Source organism: Haliotis asinina, chromosome 11, assembly GCF_037392515.1.
Source record: "Haliotis asinina isolate JCU_RB_2024 chromosome 11, JCU_Hal_asi_v2, whole genome shotgun sequence".
NCBI lineage: Eukaryota > Metazoa > Mollusca > Gastropoda > Lepetellida > Haliotidae > Haliotis > Haliotis asinina.
In genome coordinates, this window is record NC_090290.1 from 56,525,048 (window position 1) to 56,547,205 (window position 22,158).

The 22,158-nt window shown below is 43.7% G+C and overlaps 1 protein-coding gene across 2 annotated transcripts; it reads right to left on the minus strand.

Annotated features, from left to right (window-relative positions):
- Positions 1-3,565: 3,565 nt before the first annotated feature.
- On the minus strand, positions 3,566-21,343 carry LOC137256187 (tRNA N(3)-methylcytidine methyltransferase METTL2-like). 2 transcript variants are annotated; one of them, XM_067793904.1, is made up of 10 exons: positions 21,121-21,343; positions 19,792-19,883; positions 19,231-19,514; positions 18,478-18,527; positions 17,739-17,799; positions 17,266-17,405; positions 16,369-16,475; positions 6,482-6,547; positions 5,764-6,125; positions 3,566-4,227 (listed from the first exon to the last, which is right to left on the minus strand). In XM_067793904.1, the coding sequence occupies exons 1-9, from the start codon at positions 21,216-21,218 to the stop codon at positions 5,908-5,910; spliced, it is 1,116 nt and encodes a 371-aa protein (XP_067650005.1). In that variant the 5' UTR covers positions 21,219-21,343; the 3' UTR covers positions 3,566-4,227; positions 5,764-5,907. The 2 variants fall into 2 exon arrangements, with proteins under 2 accessions (XP_067650005.1, XP_067650003.1); XM_067793902.1 differs by having other exon boundaries at positions 20,608-21,322.
- Between the last annotated feature and the right edge of the window lie 815 nt (positions 21,344-22,158).

Sequence of the window (22,158 nt, forward strand, 5' to 3'; positions counted from 1 at the left end):
AAGCACGAGGACGCAAGGTTCTACCACCATGTATAGTGTAATAAAGAACACTTTCGCCCTGAACTATTACAGTTAAATCACGAGGACATCATGCTGGTAGAACAAACTGTATTTCTTTTCTAAGATGCCGTATTTAATAATTTCTAAGCCTAATTTCGATTAATATATGGCAGAAAACAAACGACGGTGTCTGTGACCTAAATTAAGAATCGTCGCACAGGGTTAACTGACGCGCTCTTTTGACGTGTCAGCCCCCTACGTTAACACAAACGTTACTAGAAAAAACAAATGATGAACAGTTTGGTGAAGGTTTATGTTCGGGTTAAATATCTTCTCTAGATCATTTTAATTACATCTGTGATTCTCTTAAACAATACAAGGCAAACTGACAGTCTCATTTCTGCTACCAACGAAAGTTTAGATCCGTACATTCAGCTAAAGCTGACATTGCATCATATAGTAATAAAGACGGTGTTATTAACATTTTGGCATGGACTCTTATACCGTTGTCAAGATTCTTATCCCGTTGTCAAGATTCTTATCCCGTTGTCAAGATTCTTATACCGTTGTCAAGATTCTTATCCCGTTGTCAAACCAAAACATTTCCGTATGGATTCTTATACCGTTGTCATACTGAAATGTCGCATCATACATAATTATTAAGAAGTTATCCATAAAGAATTGTACTTTATTATCGCTGTTCTTGCCCTCCATGAAGCTTCTATTGTACGTCTCGGACCCGCTCATAATCACAAAAAAACACTTTTCTTCAGGTCCCTCAGCCCATTCAGAGGAAAGAAATTTACCAAAAAGAAGAATTCTAAAAAGTGGAAGAAGAACGCATTGAAAAATCACGACAGCGAACCCAAACCATGCAGTGCAATGTAAGAGAAATCACAAAAGTTCCACAAGTAGATGTGTTGGTTTCTTTCTCTGTGAGAAACTGTATTTCCTGTCAGTGAAGGTACAGTCCTGAGATCAGCCAGTGTTAGTGGTGCTAGGTGCATGGTTGAGGTGGCTGCTGACATGTTACATTTGTTATTTAGGAGATAAACATCATGTGTTGGCCATTTTCCGGGTGTTATTGAGTATTTGAAGCACGGGAATGCATTTGGAACAATTGTTTGCGATGTTTCTACGTGTTAATACGCAGTGAATAGTCTTTCAGTTTCCGGGAATCTAATACCATTTGATGATGTTTTTTAACCAGTCAGATTACAGAACACAGAACACACACAAACTTTTGGTTTACAATGTTCTTTAATCTTGTGTTTCTGGCCCTTCCATGTAGCTTAGATTGTGAAGAGAGAGTGTTTTTCTAGTGGTGTGTTATATCAAAACAGACGTACTCCAGTGCCATACTGTATCATCCTTCATGGAATTCAAACCTGGTTTGTCGGCATGTTATAATAATAATAAGGGTATTTATAAAGCGCTAGTTCCACATCACTGAGGGGCATGCTCAAAGCACATATGACATCTATGCATATGCACAGGGCGGACAGTAGTGGATACAGTTAGTGGTAGCGTTGGAAGAGATACGTTTGTAGTCCAGATTTAAACAAAGATAGCGTAGGTGCACTCTTGAGGTTAACTGGGAGAGAGTTCCATAATGAGGCTGCTGCATGTGAGAAGGATCGAGACCCCAAAGATTTCAGTTTATATACTGGTACAGTCAAGAAAAGCTGATCGGAGATTTCTAGAGAGCTTGTAGTGGGCAAACATCTCCTGAAGATAGACAGGGGCAGTGGACGAAAGAAAGGATCTTAAAGTCAATCCTTTCACGGATCCTGAGCCAGTGCAGTGACTTTAGAGCTGGGGAGATGTGAGAATGGAGCTTAGTCCTAGTTATGATACGTGCAGCCCTGTTCTGTATCCTCTGCAGTCTGTTCAGCTGATCTCCTGATATTCCCACGAGTAAGCTGTTACAGTAATCCAGACGAGAAAGTATGAGCGATCTAGCCAGAGTAGCTGTGGTTTCAGCTGTAAGAAGATGACGGATTGATCCTATGTTTCTCAAATGAAAGTGACATATTTTGCAGAGATGGCCCACTTGCTTATCCATAGTAAGAGAAGAGTCATTAAAAACAAGTCCCCACGTTTTATGTTATGTAGTCCTAAAGGTTTCATGAACTGTTTGGGCTGTTGTGGGAGATGCCATTAGGAGCGCACCTGATGGTTTGTGTTCATATGGAAATTAGGATCGCATCTGACGGTTTGTGTGTGCCAGGCCATATCTTTTTACCGATTCATTTTTTGCATAAAAATATTAGTATAACATGGATGGTGCCCCCCTCCCCGCTATTAAAAAAGGAGTTAACTACAGCCTGCTGTGAAGGTGGAAATTAGGAGAGCATCTGACATTTTATGTGAATGTGGAATTTGTTCTGGTGATTGGGGCTTGCAGTTTGCAGATATCAGACTTATTGCATGTGGATCTGTGCTGGATTTCACGCACATCTGTCCCTGCCAGTTAGGTGGCTCAAATAAAAAAAAACAAAAAACATTGCTCAGGCTGTTAGAAAGCGTCTTTCCTGAACAACACAACCACAACCAACAAGCATGGTGTGATGCTAACACAAAGGAGTGTCAGTGATCAAGGGACACAACCCTGACTGCACTGTCCAAAACTTTAGTCCTTGAGTATTAAGTTAGTTTCAAAGGGTTCTTCCCATCACCATCAGTTTAGGAGTTTGCAGACTCTCTTTTTGTGGTTTACTTCTGAAGAGAAGCAGATGCTATGGGTGTAACCTTGGATAGTGTTGTGAAACATAACATCTACAGCTTGTTCAGCGTGACCTCAGCTACTCTTTATATGCATGACCTGGGAGGTCAGTTGGCACAAACAGCAGGCCGAGTTAAAGCCATAAAATTGGAGAGCAGAGAAAGTTGAACAGTGACCTAGTCTCGGCTGTGTGAACATGTTGACAATCCGCTGACTAAGGTGCACCCCTTCACAATAATAGACCCAACCACTAGTGACACAGTCACTGTCATGCAATGCATTAGTATTCACTTGATCAGGTCAAGCTGAACAAGTTGTACTTGTAATGTACAGGTGGTCAAATGAGGCTGACTTCCAGTACAGAGTAGGTGGGAACCTTCCTCTTGTATGAGTGAGTGAGTGAGTTTTGTTTTGGGCCACTTTTAGCAATATTGCAGCAATATCATGGCAGGGGACACCACAAATGGGTTTCACATGTTTAACCCATGTGGGGAATAGAACTTGGGTTCTCAGCATGACCAACAAACACTTTCACCACTATGCTAACCCACTGAAGCAGTGTGTAGACTGTAGAGCAGATGACATACCAACAGAACACATTCACCAACTAGACTAGGAATCTAAGGTATAAACTCATTCAAAACATACTGGGTGCACTTTCAACATGAATGAGCTGATTTATGCCAGAGTGTTTGCATGAATGTTAAAAACTTAAGTGAATTCTTCATATTTTTCAGGAAGGCTGTGCCAAACAAGACACCTGGTGGTCACAAGACACCCAGCTCCTGTCCAAATGTTGGGGCATCCACAATGAAATGATTCAGAAATGAAAACCACATGTCTTTCAAGCCACTCAGGGCATATTTCTTTTATATACTGATCTTGTAATAAATGGCTTTCAAAATATGGCATATGTGTTTCTTTTCCTTGAAAGTGGCAAGGCTTTTCCTTGGCAAGTGAGTATGCTAAGTTTAACACCACTGGAACAGTATTCGATCCCAACACCTCACTCAACACAGTGTCAACTAGATCTTGTCCTTGACTCAGTGACTCCAGGGCACAGTGCCAGTTACACGTCATTTCTTGTTCCAACACCTTACCCCAACACAGGTCACAAGGCTTTGCATCACACTACCTGAGTTTCCTCCTCCCAGAATATGTACTGTCTGTACTATTGGAGTTTGACCCATGTTCGTACAGAGGATTTGTGGAGGAGTCAGTCATCTATAATATGTCGAGACTTGCTATCTTCAGGACACTCAACCTTGTCATGTGTCGTCTCATTTCGTGCCAACCCACCCCCACCCCCCAACATCGAGAATATGTCCTTGACTCACTGATACATGACATGGGACCTGACACACGGCATCAATTCTTCCAACACCTCACCCACAATACCAGGTCATCTAGAACTCCTCCCTGACTGACTGTCATTTTCAGGACACAACACCCTGTCACAAGGCACCAATTCTCCTAACACCTTACGCACAACACAAGACCATCTAGAACTCTGCCCTGACTGATTTTCATGTTCAGGACATGACATCCTGTGACATGGTATCAGTTTTTCTAACACCTCACAAAGAACACAAGGTCACCTAGAACTCTGCCCTGACTGATTTTCATGTTCAGGACATGACATCCTGTGACATGGTATCAGTTTTTCTAACACCTCACAAAGAACACAAGGTCACCTAGAACTCTGCCCTGACTGATTTTCATGTTCAGGACATGACATCCTGTGACATGGTATCAGTTTTTCTAACACCTCACAAAGAACACAAGGTCACCTAGAACACTGCCCTGACTGATTTTCATGTTCAGGACATGACATCCTGTGACATGGTATCAGTTTTTCTAACACCTCACAAAGAACACAAGGTCACCTAGAACTCTGCCCTGACTGATTTTCATGTTCAGGACATGACATCCTGTGACATGGTATCAGTTTTTCTAACACCTCACAAAGAACACAAGGTCACCTAGAACTCTGCCCTGACTGATTTTCATGTTCAGGACATGACATCCTGTGACATGGTATCAGTTTTTCTAACACCTCACAAAGAACACAAGGTCACCTAGAACACTGCCCTGACTGATTTTCATGTTCAGGACATGACATCCTGTGACATGGTATCAGTTTTTCTAACACCTCACAAAGAACACAAGGTCACCTAGAACTCTGCCCTGACTGACTTTCATGTTCAGGACATGACATCCTGTGACATGGTATCAGTTTTTCTAACACCTCACAAAGAACACAAGGTCACCTAGAACTCTGCCCTGACTGATTTTCATGTTCAGGACATGACATCCTGTGACATGGTATCAGTTTTTCTAACACCTCACAAAGAACACAAGGTCACCTAGAACTCTGCCCTGACTGATTTTCATGTTCAGGACATGACATCCTGTGACATGGTATCAGTTTTTCTAACACCTCACAAAGAACACAAGGTCACCTAGAACTCTGCCCTGACTGATTTTCATGTTCAGGACATGACATCCTGTGACATGGTATCAGTTTTTCTAACACCTCACAAAGAACACAAGGTCACCTAGAACTCTGCCCTGACTGATTTTCATGTTCAGGACATGACATCCTGTGACATGGTATCAGTTTTTCTAACACCTCACAAAGAACACAAGGTCACCTAGAACTCTGCCCTGACTGATTTTCATGTTCAGGACATGACATCCTGTGACATGGTATCAGTTTTTCTAACACCTCACAAAGAACACAAGGTCACCTAGAACACTGCCCTGACTGATTTTCATGTTCAGGACATGACATCCTGTGACATGGTATCAGTTTTTCTAACACCTCACAAAGAACACAAGGTCACCTAGAACTCTGCCCTGACTGATTTTCATGTTCAGGACATGACATCCTGTGACATGGTATCAGTTTTTCTAACACCTCACAAAGAACACAAGGTCACCTAGAACTCTGCCCTGACTGATTTTCATGTTCAGGACATGACATCCTGTGACATGGTATCAGTTTTTCTAACACCTCACAAAGAACACAAGGTCACCTAGAACTCTGCCCTGACTGATTTTCATGTTCAGGACATGACATCCTGTGACATGGTATCAGTTTTTCTAACACCTCACAAAGAACACAAGGTCACCTAGAACTCTGCCCTGACTGATTTTCATGTTCAGGACATGGTGTTCTGTCATAAGGTGTCTCTAGAAAAGTCCTGAGGTGCCTTATCTCCCGCTGTATCAGTTGACTTCTGCCATGTCCCGGCATCTGAGGCAGGTTTCTGGTATTTACACTGGATCCACACCCGATACATTTTGAGCTGCTTGCCTCGGTTCACCTGCAGTCGACGGTCAATCAGATTCTGTTTCTCTACCAAGCCACTCTTTGAGAACATGTCACGTAGTTCCTCTGAAAGTGTGAAATATTTCAATATTCTTGTTTGCCATACACCATCCATGAAATAAAGGGTGGAATATAGTTAGAACTTTTTGCTTAAGTTTATGGCCCAAAGTAAGACTGACAGATAATCAAACATTTGCGACATCTGACACAAATATTAACATGAATCAATAAATTGTCAGGGACTATGAGTAAAACAAATACTTTAACACTGATCTGCAATTATATACAGGTAACATTGCTTTGACTAACAAAGCTTTGGATATTGCTCAGAGACTTTGTATTTGTTGGTATTTAAGTTGTGCTAATTGTGCCCATGACATATTGACGAGAAAACACAAACTGTATGCGTATCAAGATCAAACCTTGCGTGAAGAAATAGACGCGTGTGCCGTCCCCCCTCACATAGAAGTTCTCAGACAGACACCGACCTGAAAGATATGCACTTGTCAAACACAAGGATGGTAGTAGGAAAACAATCATTGGTTTTCAGCTGAAAACTTAATATTGTGTCATTGAAGGTGGATTCAGACAAATCATGAGATTCATCAGTCTGAGATAATATTGGCAGAAATTTGCTGATCCGCAGAAAATTACCATCCCTGCAAACACAACTTATCAAATGGTATGGCACTCACAAATCTATGAATTAACTTGCACAGGAACAAGGGATACAACTAGTTGGCTAATCATGGTGCCTTAGAGAGTGTCAGCTGTCCAATATTGTTCATAGGAATATGATAAAAATGTAAGTTTCTGAATAAAATTGATATTTTATACTCATCCTGACTCATGCTTATTTGCTTATCTCCTCCCTCTATGTGAAGATAGTGGAACACTTGAAGTCCCTTGAAGTTCCCTTCCTTTGAATCAGACGAACAATCACACTCACCTACAGGAAGCCCACCTATTTTCCGTCATATCAGTCACATGACCAGCCCCATTTGTCACTCTCTCTGTAATTCCATAGGCCTGACATGAGAATTGCAGATAATCCAACATGGGGTGGTAGGGAGGGCTTGATGTCATGAGTTCAGAAAATTACATATTTTTCCTTATGCTGACTAATGCTTATTTGCTCACAGAATCCGACGGAATTGGCGGTAGGTCAGACCACGGTGGATTCTGTTGGCTGCCGTATAAGTATGTCCAGTACTCCCCGCTCTTCAGAAACTTTAACGACGTAATTGGCGGTAGGTCAGACCACGGTGGATTCTGTTGGCTGCCGTATAAGTATGTCCAGTACTCCCCGCTCTTCAGAAACTTTAACGACGTAATTGGCGGTAGGTCAGACCACGGTGGATTCTGTTGGCTGCCGTATAAGTATGTCCAGTACTCCCCGCTCTTCAGAAACTTTAACGACGTAATTGGCGGTAGGTCAGACCACGGTGGATTCTGTTGGCTGCTGTATAAGTATGTCCAGTACTCCCCGCTCTTCAGAAACTTTAACGACGGAATTGGCGGTAGGTCAGACCACGGTGGATTCTGTTGGCTGCTGTATAAGTATGTCCAGTACTCCCCGCTCTTCAGAAACTTTAACGACGTAATTGGCGGTAGGTCAGACCACGGTGGATTCTGTTGGCTGCCGTATAAGTATGTCCAGTACTCCCCGCTCTTCAGAAACTTTAACGACGTAATTGGCGGTAGGTCAGACCACGGTGGATTCTGTTGGCTGCCGTATAAGTATGTCCAGTACTCACCACTCTTCAGAAACTTTAACGACGTAATTGGCGGTAGGTCAGACCACGGTGGATTCTGTTGGCTGCCGTATAAGTATGTCCAGTACTCCCCGCTCTTCAGAAACTTTAACGACGTAATTGGCGGTAGGTCAGACCACGGTGGATTCTGTTGGCTGCCGTATAAGTATGTCCAGTACTCACCACTCTTCAGAAACTTTAACGACGTAATTGGCGGTAGGTCAGACCACGGTGGATTCTGTTGGCTGCCGTATAAGTATGTCCAGTACTCACCGCTCTTCAGAAACTTTAACGACGTAATTGGCGGTAGGTCAGACCACGGTGGATTCTGTTGGCTGCCGTATAAGTATGTCCAGTACTCACCGCTCTTCAGAAACTTTAACGACGGAATTGGCGGTAGGTCAGACCACGGTGGATTCTGTTGGCTGCCGTATAAGTATGTCCAGTACTCCCCGCTCTTCAGAAACTTTAACGACGGAATTGGCGGTAGGTCAGACCACGGTGGATTCTGTTGGCTGCCGTATAAGTATGTCCAGTACTCACCGCTCTTCAGAAACTTTAACGACGTAATTGGCGGTAGGTCAGACCATGGTGGATTCTGTTGGCTGCCGTATAAGTATGTCCAGTACTCCCCGCTCTTCAGAAACTTTAACGACGTAATTGGCGGTAGGTCAGACCACGGTGGATTCTGTTGGCTGCCGTATAAGTATGTCCAGTACTCACCGCTCTTCAGAAACTTTAACGACGTAATTGGCGGTAGGTCAGACCACGGTGGATTCTGTTGGCTGCCGTATAAGTATGTCCAGTACTCACCGCTCTTCAGAAACTTTAACGACGTAATTGGCGGTAGGTCAGACCACGGTGGATTCTGTTGGCTGCCGTATAAGTATGTCCAGTACTCACCGCTCTTCAGAAACTTTAACGACGTAATTGGCGGTAGGTCAGACCACGGTGGATTCTGTTGGCTGCCGTATAAGTATGTCCAGTACTCACCGCTCTTCAGAAACTTTAACGACGTAATTGGCGGTAGGTCAGACCACGGTGGATTCTGTTGGCTGCCGTATAAGTATGTCCAGTACTCACCGCTCTTCAGAAACTTTAACGACGTAATTGGCGGTAGGTCAGACCACGGTGGATTCTGTTGGCTGCCGTATAAGTATGTCCAGTACTCCCCGCTCTTCAGAAACTTTAACGACGTAATTGGCGGTAGGTCAGACCACGGTGGATTCTGTTGGCTGCTGTATAAGTATGTCCAGTACTCCCCGCTCTTCAGAAACTTTAACGACGGAATTGGCGGTAGGTCAGACCACGGTGGATTCTGTTGGCTGCCGTATAAGTATGTCCAGTACTCCCCGCTCTTCAGAAACTTTAACGACGTAATTGGCGGTAGGTCAGACCACGGTGGATTCTGTTGGCTGCTGTATAAGTATGTCCAGTACTCCCCGCTCTTCAGAAACTTTAACGACGGAATTGGCGGTAGGTCAGACCACGGTGGATTCTGTTGGCTGCCGTATAAGTATGTCCAGTACTCCCCGCTCTTCAGAAACTTTAACGACGTAATTGGCGGTAGGTCAGACCATGGTGGATTCTGTTGGCTGCTGTATAAGTATGTCCAGTACTCCCCGCTCTTCAGAAACTTTAACGACGGAATTGGCGGTAGGTCAGACCACGGTGGATTCTGTTGGCTGCCGTATAAGTATGTCCAGTACTCCCCGCTCTTCAGAAACTTTAACGACGGAATTGGCGGTAGGTCAGACCACGGTGGATTCTGTTGGCTGCCGTATAAGTATGTCCAGTACTCCCCGCTCTTCAGAAACTTTAACGACGGAATTGGCGGTAGGTCAGACCACGGTGGATTCTGTTGGCTGCTGTATAAGTATGTCCAGTACTCCCCGCTCTTCAGAAACTTTAACGACGGAATTGGCGGTAGGTCAGACCACGGTGGATTCTGTTGGCTGCCGTATAAGTATGTCCAGTACTCACCGCTCTTCAGAAACTTTAACGACGTAATTGGCGGTAGGTCAGACCACGGTGGATTCTGTTGGCTGCTGTATAAGTATGTCCAGTACTCCCCGCTCTTCAGAAACTTTAACGACGGAATTGGCGGTAGGTCAGACCATGGTGGATTCTGTTGGCTGCCGTATAAGTATGTCCAGTACTCCCCGCTCTTCAGAAACTTTAACGACGTAATTGGCGGTAGGTCAGACCACGGTGGATTCTGTTGGCTGCTGTATAAGTATGTCCAGTACTCCCCGCTCTTCAGAAACTTCAACGACGGAATTGGCGGTAGGTCAGACCACGGTGGATTCTGTTGGCTGCCGTATAAGTATGTCCAGTACTCCCCGCTCTTCAGAAACTTTAACGACGTAATTGGCGGTAGGTCAGACCACGGTGGATTCTGTTGGCTGCTGTATAAGTATGTCCAGTACTCCCCGCTCTTCAGAAACTTTAACGACGGAATTGGCGGTAGGTCAGACTACGGTGGATTCTGTTGGCTGCCGTATAAGTATATCCAGTACTCCCCGCTCTTCAGAAACTTTAACGACGGAATTGGCGGTAGGTCAGACCACGGTGGATTCTGTTGGCTGCCGTATAAGTATGTCCAGTACTCCCCGCTCTTCAGAAACTTTAACGACGGAATTGGCGGTAGGTCAGACCACGGTGGATTCTGTTGGCTGCTGTATAAGTATGTCCAGTACTCCCCGCTCTTCAGAAACTTTAACGACGGAATTGGCGGTAGGTCAGACCACGGTGGATTCTGTTGGCTGCTGTGTAAGTATGTCCAGTACTCCCCGCTCTTCAGAAACTTTAACGACGGAATTGGCGGTAGGTCAGACCACGGTGGATTCTGTTGGCTGCTGTGTAAGTATGTCCAGTACTCCCCGCTCTTCAGAAACTTTAACGACGGAATTGGCGGTAGGTCAGACCACGGTGGATTCTGTTGGCTGCCGTATAAGTATGTCCAGTACTCCCCGCTCTTCAGAAACTTTAACGACGTAATTGGCGGTAGGTCAGACCACGGTGGATTCTGTTGGCTGCCGTATAAGTATGTCCAGTACTCCCCGCTCTTCAGAAACTTTAACGACGTAATTGGCGGTAGGTCAGACCACGGTGGATTCTGTTGGCTGCCGTATAAGTATGTCCAGTACTCACCGCTCTTCAGAAACTTTAACGACGGAATTGGCGGTAGGTCAGACCACGGTGGATTCTGTTGGCTGCCGTATAAGTATGTCCAGTACTCCCCGCTCTTCAGAAACTTCAACGACGTAATTGGCGGTAGGTCAGACCACGGTGGATTCTGTTGGCTGCCGTATAAGTATGTCCAGTACTCCCCGCTCTTCAGAAACTTTAACGACGTAATTGGCGGTAGGTCAGACCACGGTGGATTCTGTTGGCTGCCGTATAAGTATGTCCAGTACTCACCGCTCTTCAGAAACTTTAACGACGTAATTGGCGGTAGGTCAGACCACGGTGGATTCTGTTGGCTGCCGTATAAGTATGTCCAGTACTCCCCGCTCTTCAGAAACTTTAACGACGTAATTGGCGGTAGGTCAGACCACGGTGGATTCTGTTGGCTGCTGTATAAGTATGTCCAGTACTCCCCGCTCTTCAGAAACTTTAACGACGGAATTGGCGGTAGGTCAGACCACGGTGGATTCTGTTGGCTGCCGTATAAGTATGTCCAGTACTCCCCGCTCTTCAGAAACTTTAACGACGTAATTGGCGGTAGGTCAGACCACGGTGGATTCTGTTGGCTGCTGTATAAGTATGTCCAGTACTCCCCGCTCTTCAGAAACTTTAACGACGGAATTGGCGGTAGGTCAGACCACGGTGGATTCTGTTGGCTGCCGTATAAGTATGTCCAGTACTCCCCGCTCTTCAGAAACTTTAACGACGTAATTGGCGGTAGGTCAGACCATGGTGGATTCTGTTGGCTGCTGTATAAGTATGTCCAGTACTCCCCGCTCTTCAGAAACTTTAACGACGGAATTGGCGGTAGGTCAGACCACGGTGGATTCTGTTGGCTGCCGTATAAGTATGTCCAGTACTCCCCGCTCTTCAGAAACTTTAACGACGGAATTGGCGGTAGGTCAGACCACGGTGGATTCTGTTGGCTGCCGTATAAGTATGTCCAGTACTCCCCGCTCTTCAGAAACTTTAACGACGGAATTGGCGGTAGGTCAGACCACGGTGGATTCTGTTGGCTGCTGTATAAGTATGTCCAGTACTCCCCGCTCTTCAGAAACTTTAACGACGGAATTGGCGGTAGGTCAGACCACGGTGGATTCTGTTGGCTGCCGTATAAGTATGTCCAGTACTCACCGCTCTTCAGAAACTTTAACGACGTAATTGGCGGTAGGTCAGACCACGGTGGATTCTGTTGGCTGCTGTATAAGTATGTCCAGTACTCCCCGCTCTTCAGAAACTTTAACGACGGAATTGGCGGTAGGTCAGACCATGGTGGATTCTGTTGGCTGCCGTATAAGTATGTCCAGTACTCCCCGCTCTTCAGAAACTTTAACGACGTAATTGGCGGTAGGTCAGACCACGGTGGATTCTGTTGGCTGCTGTATAAGTATGTCCAGTACTCCCCGCTCTTCAGAAACTTCAACGACGGAATTGGCGGTAGGTCAGACCACGGTGGATTCTGTTGGCTGCCGTATAAGTATGTCCAGTACTCCCCGCTCTTCAGAAACTTTAACGACGTAATTGGCGGTAGGTCAGACCACGGTGGATTCTGTTGGCTGCTGTATAAGTATGTCCAGTACTCCCCGCTCTTCAGAAACTTTAACGACGGAATTGGCGGTAGGTCAGACTACGGTGGATTCTGTTGGCTGCCGTATAAGTATATCCAGTACTCCCCGCTCTTCAGAAACTTTAACGACGGAATTGGCGGTAGGTCAGACCACGGTGGATTCTGTTGGCTGCCGTATAAGTATGTCCAGTACTCCCCGCTCTTCAGAAACTTTAACGACGGAATTGGCGGTAGGTCAGACCACGGTGGATTCTGTTGGCTGCTGTATAAGTATGTCCAGTACTCCCCGCTCTTCAGAAACTTTAACGACGGAATTGGCGGTAGGTCAGACCACGGTGGATTCTGTTGGCTGCTGTGTAAGTATGTCCAGTACTCCCCGCTCTTCAGAAACTTTAACGACGGAATTGGCGGTAGGTCAGACCACGGTGGATTCTGTTGGCTGCTGTGTAAGTATGTCCAGTACTCCCCGCTCTTCAGAAACTTTAACGACGGAATTGGCGGTAGGTCAGACCACGGTGGATTCTGTTGGCTGCCGTATAAGTATGTCCAGTACTCCCCGCTCTTCAGAAACTTTAACGACGTAATTGGCGGTAGGTCAGACCACGGTGGATTCTGTTGGCTGCCGTATAAGTATGTCCAGTACTCCCCGCTCTTCAGAAACTTTAACGACGTAATTGGCGGTAGGTCAGACCACGGTGGATTCTGTTGGCTGCCGTATAAGTATGTCCAGTACTCACCGCTCTTCAGAAACTTTAACGACGGAATTGGCGGTAGGTCAGACCACGGTGGATTCTGTTGGCTGCCGTATAAGTATGTCCAGTACTCCCCGCTCTTCAGAAACTTCAACGACGTAATTGGCGGTAGGTCAGACCACGGTGGATTCTGTTGGCTGCCGTATAAGTATGTCCAGTACTCCCCGCTCTTCAGAAACTTTAACGACGTAATTGGCGGTAGGTCAGACCACGGTGGATTCTGTTGGCTGCCGTATAAGTATGTCCAGTACTCCCCGCTCTTCAGAAACTTTAACGACGTAATTGGCGGTAGGTCAGACCACGGTGGATTCTGTTGGCTGCCGTATAAGTATGTCCAGTACTCCCCGCTCTTCAGAAACTTCAACGACGTAATTGGCGGTAGGTCAGACCACGGTGGATTCTGTTGGCTGCCGTATAAGTATGTCCAGTACTCCCCGCTCTTCAGAAACTTTAACGACGGAATTGGCGGTAGGTCAGACCACGGTGGATTCTGTTGGCTGCCGTATAAGTATGTCCAGTACTCACCGCTCTTCAGAAACTTTAACGACGTAATTGGCGGTAGGTCAGACCACGGTGGATTCTGTTGGCTGCCGTATAAGTATGTCCAGTACTCCCCGCTCTTCAGAAACTTTAACGACGTAATTGGCGGTAGGTCAGACCACGGTGGATTCTGTTGGCTGCCGTATAAGTATGTCCAGTACTCCCCGCTCTTCAGAAACTTTAACGACGTAATTGGCGGTAGGTCAGACCACGGTGGATTCTGTTGGCTGCTGTATAAGTATGTCCAGTACTCCCCGCTCTTCAGAAACTTTAACGACGGAATTGGCGGTAGGTCAGACCACGGTGGATTCTGTTGGCTGCCGTATAAGTATGTCCAGTACTCCCCGCTCTTCAGAAACTTTAACGACGTAATTGGCGGTAGGTCAGACCACGGTGGATTCTGTTGGCTGCCGTATAAGTATGTCCAGTACTCCCCGCTCTTCAGAAACTTTAACGACGGAATTGGCGGTAGGTCAGACCACGGTGGATTCTGTTGGCTGCCGTATAAGTATGTCCAGTACTCACCACTCTTCAGAAACTTTAACGACGTAATTGGGTCCTGAACTTCTCTCCTTGTGAAGAGATCGCTGACTGGAATGTGATGATATTTATATCAGCTAGCCTCCTGCCAGTGTCTAACGCAACTGTATGTCAAGATTCCTTTCAAGTTGTGATCCTTCACATGATCAAGTACCTTCATTACAAGTACCGGGTCATAATCACTCATGCTTGTCTGTTCAAGACGTGTGCATGGACTCTCAACCATTTTAGCACGCACATGCTAAAGAGAGAGATTTTAGATATACTAGTTTCATCCTCCAACAAGTTATCTATAGCAACTCTTTCTTCATGATGTCCTCATCATAGACTTGTGACCTTTCTTCATGTTCCTTTACAAGTACAGGGTACTCTTGAAAAAAAGGGGAGAGTGAAAAGGGGTGTGGTACATTAAAATGCCCAAATTGGGGAATGCCAGCAATGTCCTCAATGGTGATGTCTCGTAGGTAGTGGTTGGCAAAAACCGTGGATGATCTCCAAAAGCAGTCCACCATTATCATTGCAAGCGAGCTATTTCCACATAGAACTGGTGTTGACTGTGTATAAGGGCTTCCATCCATACTGAGATAATGTTGCAGGATACTTTCGTAGATATCTCAGTGGATAGTGGAATGAATAGGTGCTTGAACTTTGTCTCCTAGACTTAGTTGGCTGAAGATATTTTCAATGCTCTGACTGGGCATAATGATAAATCCTGTGTATCGTGGCCCAAGGACTCTTGATAATGCCAGGATGTGGAATTGTCATACCAGTTGTCCAGACAGTTGATTTTTTTAAGATAAAATCCCATCACAGTCCTTGGGGCAAAGTCTCATGATGATCAAATCGTGTACAACTGAAGTCAAGAGCATGTATTTCTGGTTGTTAACATCTGTAGATGACTTCCTGACACGCGACCAATAGCTGCATTCTCTGCAGGGCGCTGTCCTTTGAAGACCAATCAGATTCCAGATGTGACATCACCAGTGTTGTAGCCATCATGAAAACCTGTGCAGTCGGCAAGCATTCGGGCTGGTCTCAGAGATACACAAATGATCATGTGTATAGGTGACTGAGTAGAAGCATGCAAAACCTTCCGCCACTTAAACCTGACGTAGGTAGGCTGTCCTCCCAGTCGTTGTGTTGGTGTTCTTCAACTGAAGATTATACCATCGTAATCTTATACAGATGTTGTGAAGCAATGCCCATTCTTCCCCACTTTGACTATAGAAACCAGGTTCCAAATAGTCTTGTTGAACTCCTTGACACCGGTGCACAACCTGCTGTTAGTGCTAGATGATTGGGGATGAATACTTGAAGTAAGTACAGTACATCAAATCATCTTATCTTTGAAGATGGAAACTTCTGGCGTAAAACGGCGAATGTTGGTATGCTGATTCCGGATGGATCTGTCTAGGAGAATAGTTTGCAATCCTTGAGTGAATTTGCGTATGCCGTCTCGTAAGGTGATGGAGGAGAGATTGACAAACAGGGCTGGTCATGTGACCGATGTGGCAGGAAACGGGGAGGCTTCCTGTGGGTGAGTGTGATTGTACATTTGCTCCAAAAGAAGGGAACTTCAAGGGATTTCAAGTGTTCCACTATCTTCGCATAGTGGGAGCAAAATAAGCATGAGTCAGGGTATGGAAAGATTAGTGTATAATGATTCCCTACCAGTTTAATAGCCAAGCCATATGACTGAGGTGGATTTTCAGCCCTAATGCCGTTATGCATTTTCATTCTGCTGGTCAATATCAACATATGGTGACAGTCAGTATTGTATGTGCAAAATAGTCCATATTACTGACAGGTACATGAAAATAAAACTGAAGATTGTATATCAAGTATTTAACTTACCGCTACATGGTTGTGTCAACTACTGTATTTTTTGTAAGACATTTACACAAAACAGACAGTATACATATGTTTATCTATATTTACAAGAAATATTTTGGGTGTAAAAGAAGTACCTTTCTTAAATCGCAGCTGTGCCATGTCGTAGCGACCATAGTCCCGGAACAAGATCTGTCCCCCCGGCTTCAAAAGGCGGGACAACCGATCTATCACAAACTGCATTCTGGGAAAGAACATGTATTTTTTATAGATATTCAAAAATTTGCAATACAAAGTGTTGACTGACAGACTCTGAAGGGAACATAAGAGATGACAGCATATGTTGTTAGAAGCTAAGCCAACCATTGAGTGGGTGGCTGATTTACAGGGATGAGAAATTTCCGCGGATCCGCGGAAATCCGCGTTTTTTTACATCCCCAGGGTCATTTTTCTGAAACGTCTAAATCCGGGGAGAAAATATTTAGGGGGGGGTGAGGTTGATTGTGGGGGTGCGGGGGCCACACATGTTCCATTGTGTTAGTTTCAATAGCCAAGGTACAGTCGTAAAAGTGCCAGCCAGCCAGCGATAAGCTGATAAGATCTATCGGCCCAGCTGTTAACAATTACAGGAAGTATCCTCTATATACCATCATTAACAATAAGCTCACATTTGATTGGTCAAGGAGGACAAAATAAGCCAATCACTGTTTAGTTTACGTTCAGAGTCTCATCTTTAATGGCGGTCCATTCAACACGAGATCTTATCAGAAACTGAAGACCCCCGACTAGTTTTCAGCTGTAAATGAAAATTTCCATTCTCATCCCTGGATTTATGAAGGGAGATAACTCCTGCATGGCATGCTGGATTCTCTTACAATTCCCAAAAGACAGGTGAAGATTGCAATGTAAAATGTAATGTAATTGTCAGTGCTTGAAATATTGGTCTCATTTCACATCAAATTATTCTACAGATAAATGTTTCGAAAAGACAAAATCATTTCATGACTGACATATACAATGTCTACTCAACTCACTTCTGTGGGTTGATGGCCGACAGGACAAAGATCATGATGACAAGGTCAAGACTGTTGTCTGGCATCGGTAGAACAGCGCTGGTGTCGCTGATGTCAGAAACGAAGGCATGACAGCGATGTGGATTGTAGTCTGTGTGGTCCTACAGTGAAACAGCAATCACACACTTTTGTTCTCAGGGAGACTAACTGAGAGCTTGATTCTGACAATTCCCAGGCTAATGTGTGTGTTCTTCAATAACATTACATTTTTCACAATTTTTATGTCAGCTACCACATGGACAAAGACTGGCACAAACATATTCAGAAAACAATTGGATATTCTTAACTTTTTTACCCTTAGACAACATGTTGCCATTTCCTTCGGCATATCTACCTTATAAAAAATGTTCATCTTCACCACCATGATATATTTTTAGGATCAACACACCATTTCAAGTAAACAGTTTGCCTATAGGATGTTTCAGATAACTTACCTTGACAATCTGAATTGCAGTGGAAGAAAAATCACAGCAGTACACCATCAGCTTTGGATCACTGAAGGAAAACCATGTAGAGATATAGGTGGACTATATTTATCACTTCAAAAACCCAAACTTACTTCTGTGACATTTGACAGGCATAGTGCTGGCAGACCAAAGAATCAAGAAAATGGGAGTAAATCAACAACAAAGGAGGGGAAACTCTGTGCAGCATAGGGTCACAGATAAGAACACCAGAGCACCTGCACCCTCAGCCTATGAATCCTGAAGGAGTATTCATCACTAGCAGTCTGTGCTTGTCGCATAAGGTGATTAAATGGATGACTGGTCAGAGGTTTCTGAACTCACTGCATGTCACAGTGTTTATTTTTTTTTTGTTATTTAAAACAGCACACAGCAATATTCTACTGCCATGCTGCTGTGGTCTAGGTTAACTGGGATATGATGGTAGGCATCACCCAAGTCAGACATCTTGACAACCCGTTCATGTTAGTCACCTCTAATGACCAACCCGGAGTGTGGGTTGATAAAAAAAGAGACCTTTGTGTCATCTTTATCCTTAAATTGACTGCTGGTTTGTCAAGTTGTTGTGTCACTTATTTCAAGACCACCTTCATAGAGATGATACCTAGATGATCATGGTAATAAACAACAAACTAAAGTAAGAGCACTGTTATGTCTTTGAGCAATTCAGACAACCTCCAGTCAGAGACAGGGCAGTCTTGTGACTCACTTGTTTGTCTGCAGAACGGGAAAGACGGTGTTACCTACTCCACATCCAACCTGTGAACAAACAAAACAGTGTCAACTAGAAACCTCTTTACAAGAGTTTATCTAAACCTGCAGAGGCCAATATTCAGCACAATGTCAATGACAGTTTCCCATTGTGATGAAATAAGTTCCTACTCCATGAAGATATAAATGTGTATGTCAGCTTGGTTTGAAAGTAAGGCCTTATAATAAGGTACTTTGATAACACCTCATCCACATCACTGAGGCCTCAACTACTTCATGTCTTATACATGAATGACTGGTGAAACATGCACAGGGACTTGATGCTTTCAAACCACAAAATATTATCATGGTTGATGGTGATTTTGTATGTTAAAGGGACATAACTCTATAATAAATAGCTCTGTCTGGGACGGGGCCATTAATGCCAAAAAAAGAGTTCCACCTTGAAACGAAAGACACAGAGTTTCACCACTAAAGTACCGTGTCACTGATGTGTTTGATCATATTTCTGTTGAATCAAATCATTTTACTAAAGACATGTGTCTTTGTCAAGATCTGACACACTGAACTTTCTTATGAGCAAATATAGGATAAAGCTCATAATTCTTGGCACAAGTGAGTGGGACATTCACGGCAGCATCACTAATTTCTTTATCTCAAAACACAAACAAAAACTGACAATATAATATGGGCAATAATAGGTAACAAGTTCTATCTTAAAAAGTAATTATACAAACAATGATGAATTTACCTCAAATATTCTGAAGTCAGCATTTTCTCCAGGATATGTTTCTACCTCATCACTATCTACTGGAGTCCCAGTAGCTGTCAGGGAAATATTCTCAACTCCACTGGCAATATCTGAGTCATCAGTCTTCCCATCATCCCCTGCTTCCCTGTTTCCTGCTGTCTTGTCATTGGCCGAGTCTAACTCAGGGAACTCAACAAACAGCCAATGGCGATCCTTGAAAAACCTGTTGGTGTGAATATTGTAGAATTCATCCCAGAAATGATCTGCCTTCGCCTCATACATCTCTGAAACAAATATTCCCACTCTTTACTGGAGTGAATAGATTCCCTCAGCTTCAGACAATGAAGAAAGTTGCAGGGCTCCATTTCACTATATTATTATTTTTCAACTATGAACTTATTTCTGTAAAATATGTTCATTTCAGACACTAGTTATTAGTCAAAGGTTTATGTTCTGCAATGTATGTCACAATGTTCATAGCAATGGCTTAACAGATAATTGTACATGTACTTAGCTATGGTTTTCAGATGGGGAGCTTCTGCCACAAGCTTCTGCACATACCTGTGGTTTCCTGTGGGAGGGCTTCTGCTAGCTGTTGTTGAGTCTTCTTGCGGGCCTCTTCCTCCTGACTTGAGTCCCAAACAACATTGTCCCTGTCAAAGAGACAGACAGACACATTTGAATCACAAACAAACTCATTCTTCAGATCCTGATTGTATAAATTTGTAGTGTTGGCAAAAGAGGTTTGTTAATAGCTGATTGATTGGGCTATTTTCTTAAAAAGCAATGAAAAAATCATGGACAAGTTATGAGACACTTTGCATGAGGTCTCTTGGTAATCTAGGCTGCACTAGACAATCTATTATTGCACTTACTATGCCACCCCAACATACAGATCTATCTACAGCAATGGACCCTAGATACCGTTTTGCACCCCAATTTTGTCAACAATTACCATTGTCTAGTAAATGTCCTATTCAATGCATGAAAACATACAGAGATGTCTTAATATTACTACTTAAAAAATAATCTGATCAATATAGATTCCTATGTTTGTGATAGTAAGACATGAATTTGCTACAATATTGTCAAGAGCAATGATTAAGTTACATCAATGTATGTCACCTTGTGGCAAGCCTTCAGTGATGGACATTTAATGGACAAGTCATGGACATTTGAGTGTGTGTGCATTACAACATTAGTCTGACTAAACTCAAAGTTGTGGTCAAGAAGAACCCTACAGACAGACACTGGAATCTCACACAAATGTTTGGAAACACTGTTTGGATTTCAATTTATTCATTTGCAAACAGATTTATAACTTTCCTTTGTGATCAAACCTATCCAAATAGCGATATAGGTCTGTTAAATATTTACCAGTTATTGTATTCCCATACTCGACTTTCATCTGTCAAAGGCCTCCCCCTTCTACCAGCTTGAGGCTGATTTGGTCTAATCTTATGTCTGTGGTTTGAACATGCTCGGTGCTTTGTGGACAGTTTGAAGGCATGACTGAGCACTCTGCTACCATACATTCCTCTAGCAAGTCCATTCATATTTTCTCAAATACTTTCAATGACCATATAACAATTGCATACTTGTTTTGCTACAACCAGAGACTATAATAATATCTAACATGGTCTCTGACACCACTTACTACCCTTACTAACAGAAGCTGCGAGGATAAACACACCCAAATTGATGTGACATCTGTTGTTTTGGGGGTGTTTTTTTTTCAAAGAGAACAGCATTTTAATCAAACCAAGAGGGGGTGATGATAACAAAATAGCCTGCTTGCATTTGTCTGTACAACATATCAACAAAGATCAAGGCAAAGTGTACAGTATACTAATTTAGGCAATTTTAGATTTGATCACTCTCTATGTTTACCATGCGTTGTGTTCAAACACATTCTTAGGGTCGGTGAGGTATCGGTTACCAAACTGTGGACGTTTCTCGTCATCTAATACATCTTCATTCGACGCCATCGTTTCGAATTAAAATAAATGAGATTATTTCCGTAAACAGTCTACTATGTCGAACACGTTTATGAAATTTCTAAACACATGTTGAAACCGGATATATTCACTTTGGTGGTTTCCTCTGCAAGAGTGAACTAAAGGGGAATAACTCCAAGGTCATTCTATCTTCAGGCAACCCCAAAAGGACCCCATAGTTTTATTCATACTTCAGAATTTGTGGTTTGATTGCATGTTAATGCTGACACGTCTAGAAAAAGTAAGCATACAGCAAGCAGTGTCCTATCAATGGGGTGTCAACGCCGTGTTAAAAGTTTAAGTTATGTACTTATAGCGTGAACTTATGTCGGTTCGGCCCAATTTGGTACAATGGGTACCCAACTCGTTGAACGTTGGAGTCGGAGACCAGCCCGTGTTTTATTCCCTTATGACGAGTGTCAACCAGGTTAACAACAAGTATCGGGTCCATTAGCTCCACCGATCATCCATGTCCCTCTACTCGAACATCAATCTCACTCGGTTGCCGTACTGTCACCGTTAACTAACCTGTTTGAGTTTTGTTTTTGTTTTTGTTTTGTTTTTTTTTCATGCGTATTTAATATCTTATTACAGAATATCTGTTATAAGGTTGGGGACAGGGAGCCAGGGAATTCCTTACCCTCTTCGAGAAAAAATAATAAGGAAGGATTCTGAGTAATTTTTTACATGATACAACTGCCACATATACATACAGAAAGTACACAAAGTATTCGACCTGCAATACCAAAGATTCGCACGGACGGTGATAATAAGCTCCTTGATTCAATACACACATGCATAAGAAAGTAAAGCATTTTTCATGCCTTATGCAATATGTGTATGTACTTACCTTTGTCCATCCTGTGAATATGAACATAGATAGGTCTCTTGTAAACAACTGCGAGAGGTGCCTAGGAAACTAACTTACTTT

Coding starts and splice junctions, on each gene's coding strand:
- LOC137256187 (XM_067793902.1), bottom strand. CDS start 20,786: ATGAATGGACTTGCTAGAGGAATGTATGGTAGCAGAGTGCTCAGTCAT. Junction 17,406..17,738: donor CTGCAATTCAGATTGTCAAG/GTAAGTTATCTG, acceptor GTTTCACTGTAG/GACCACACAGACTACAATCC. Junction 6,126..6,481: donor CGTCTATTTCTTCACGCAAG/GTTTGATCTTGA, acceptor TCACACTTTCAG/AGGAACTACGTGACATGTTC.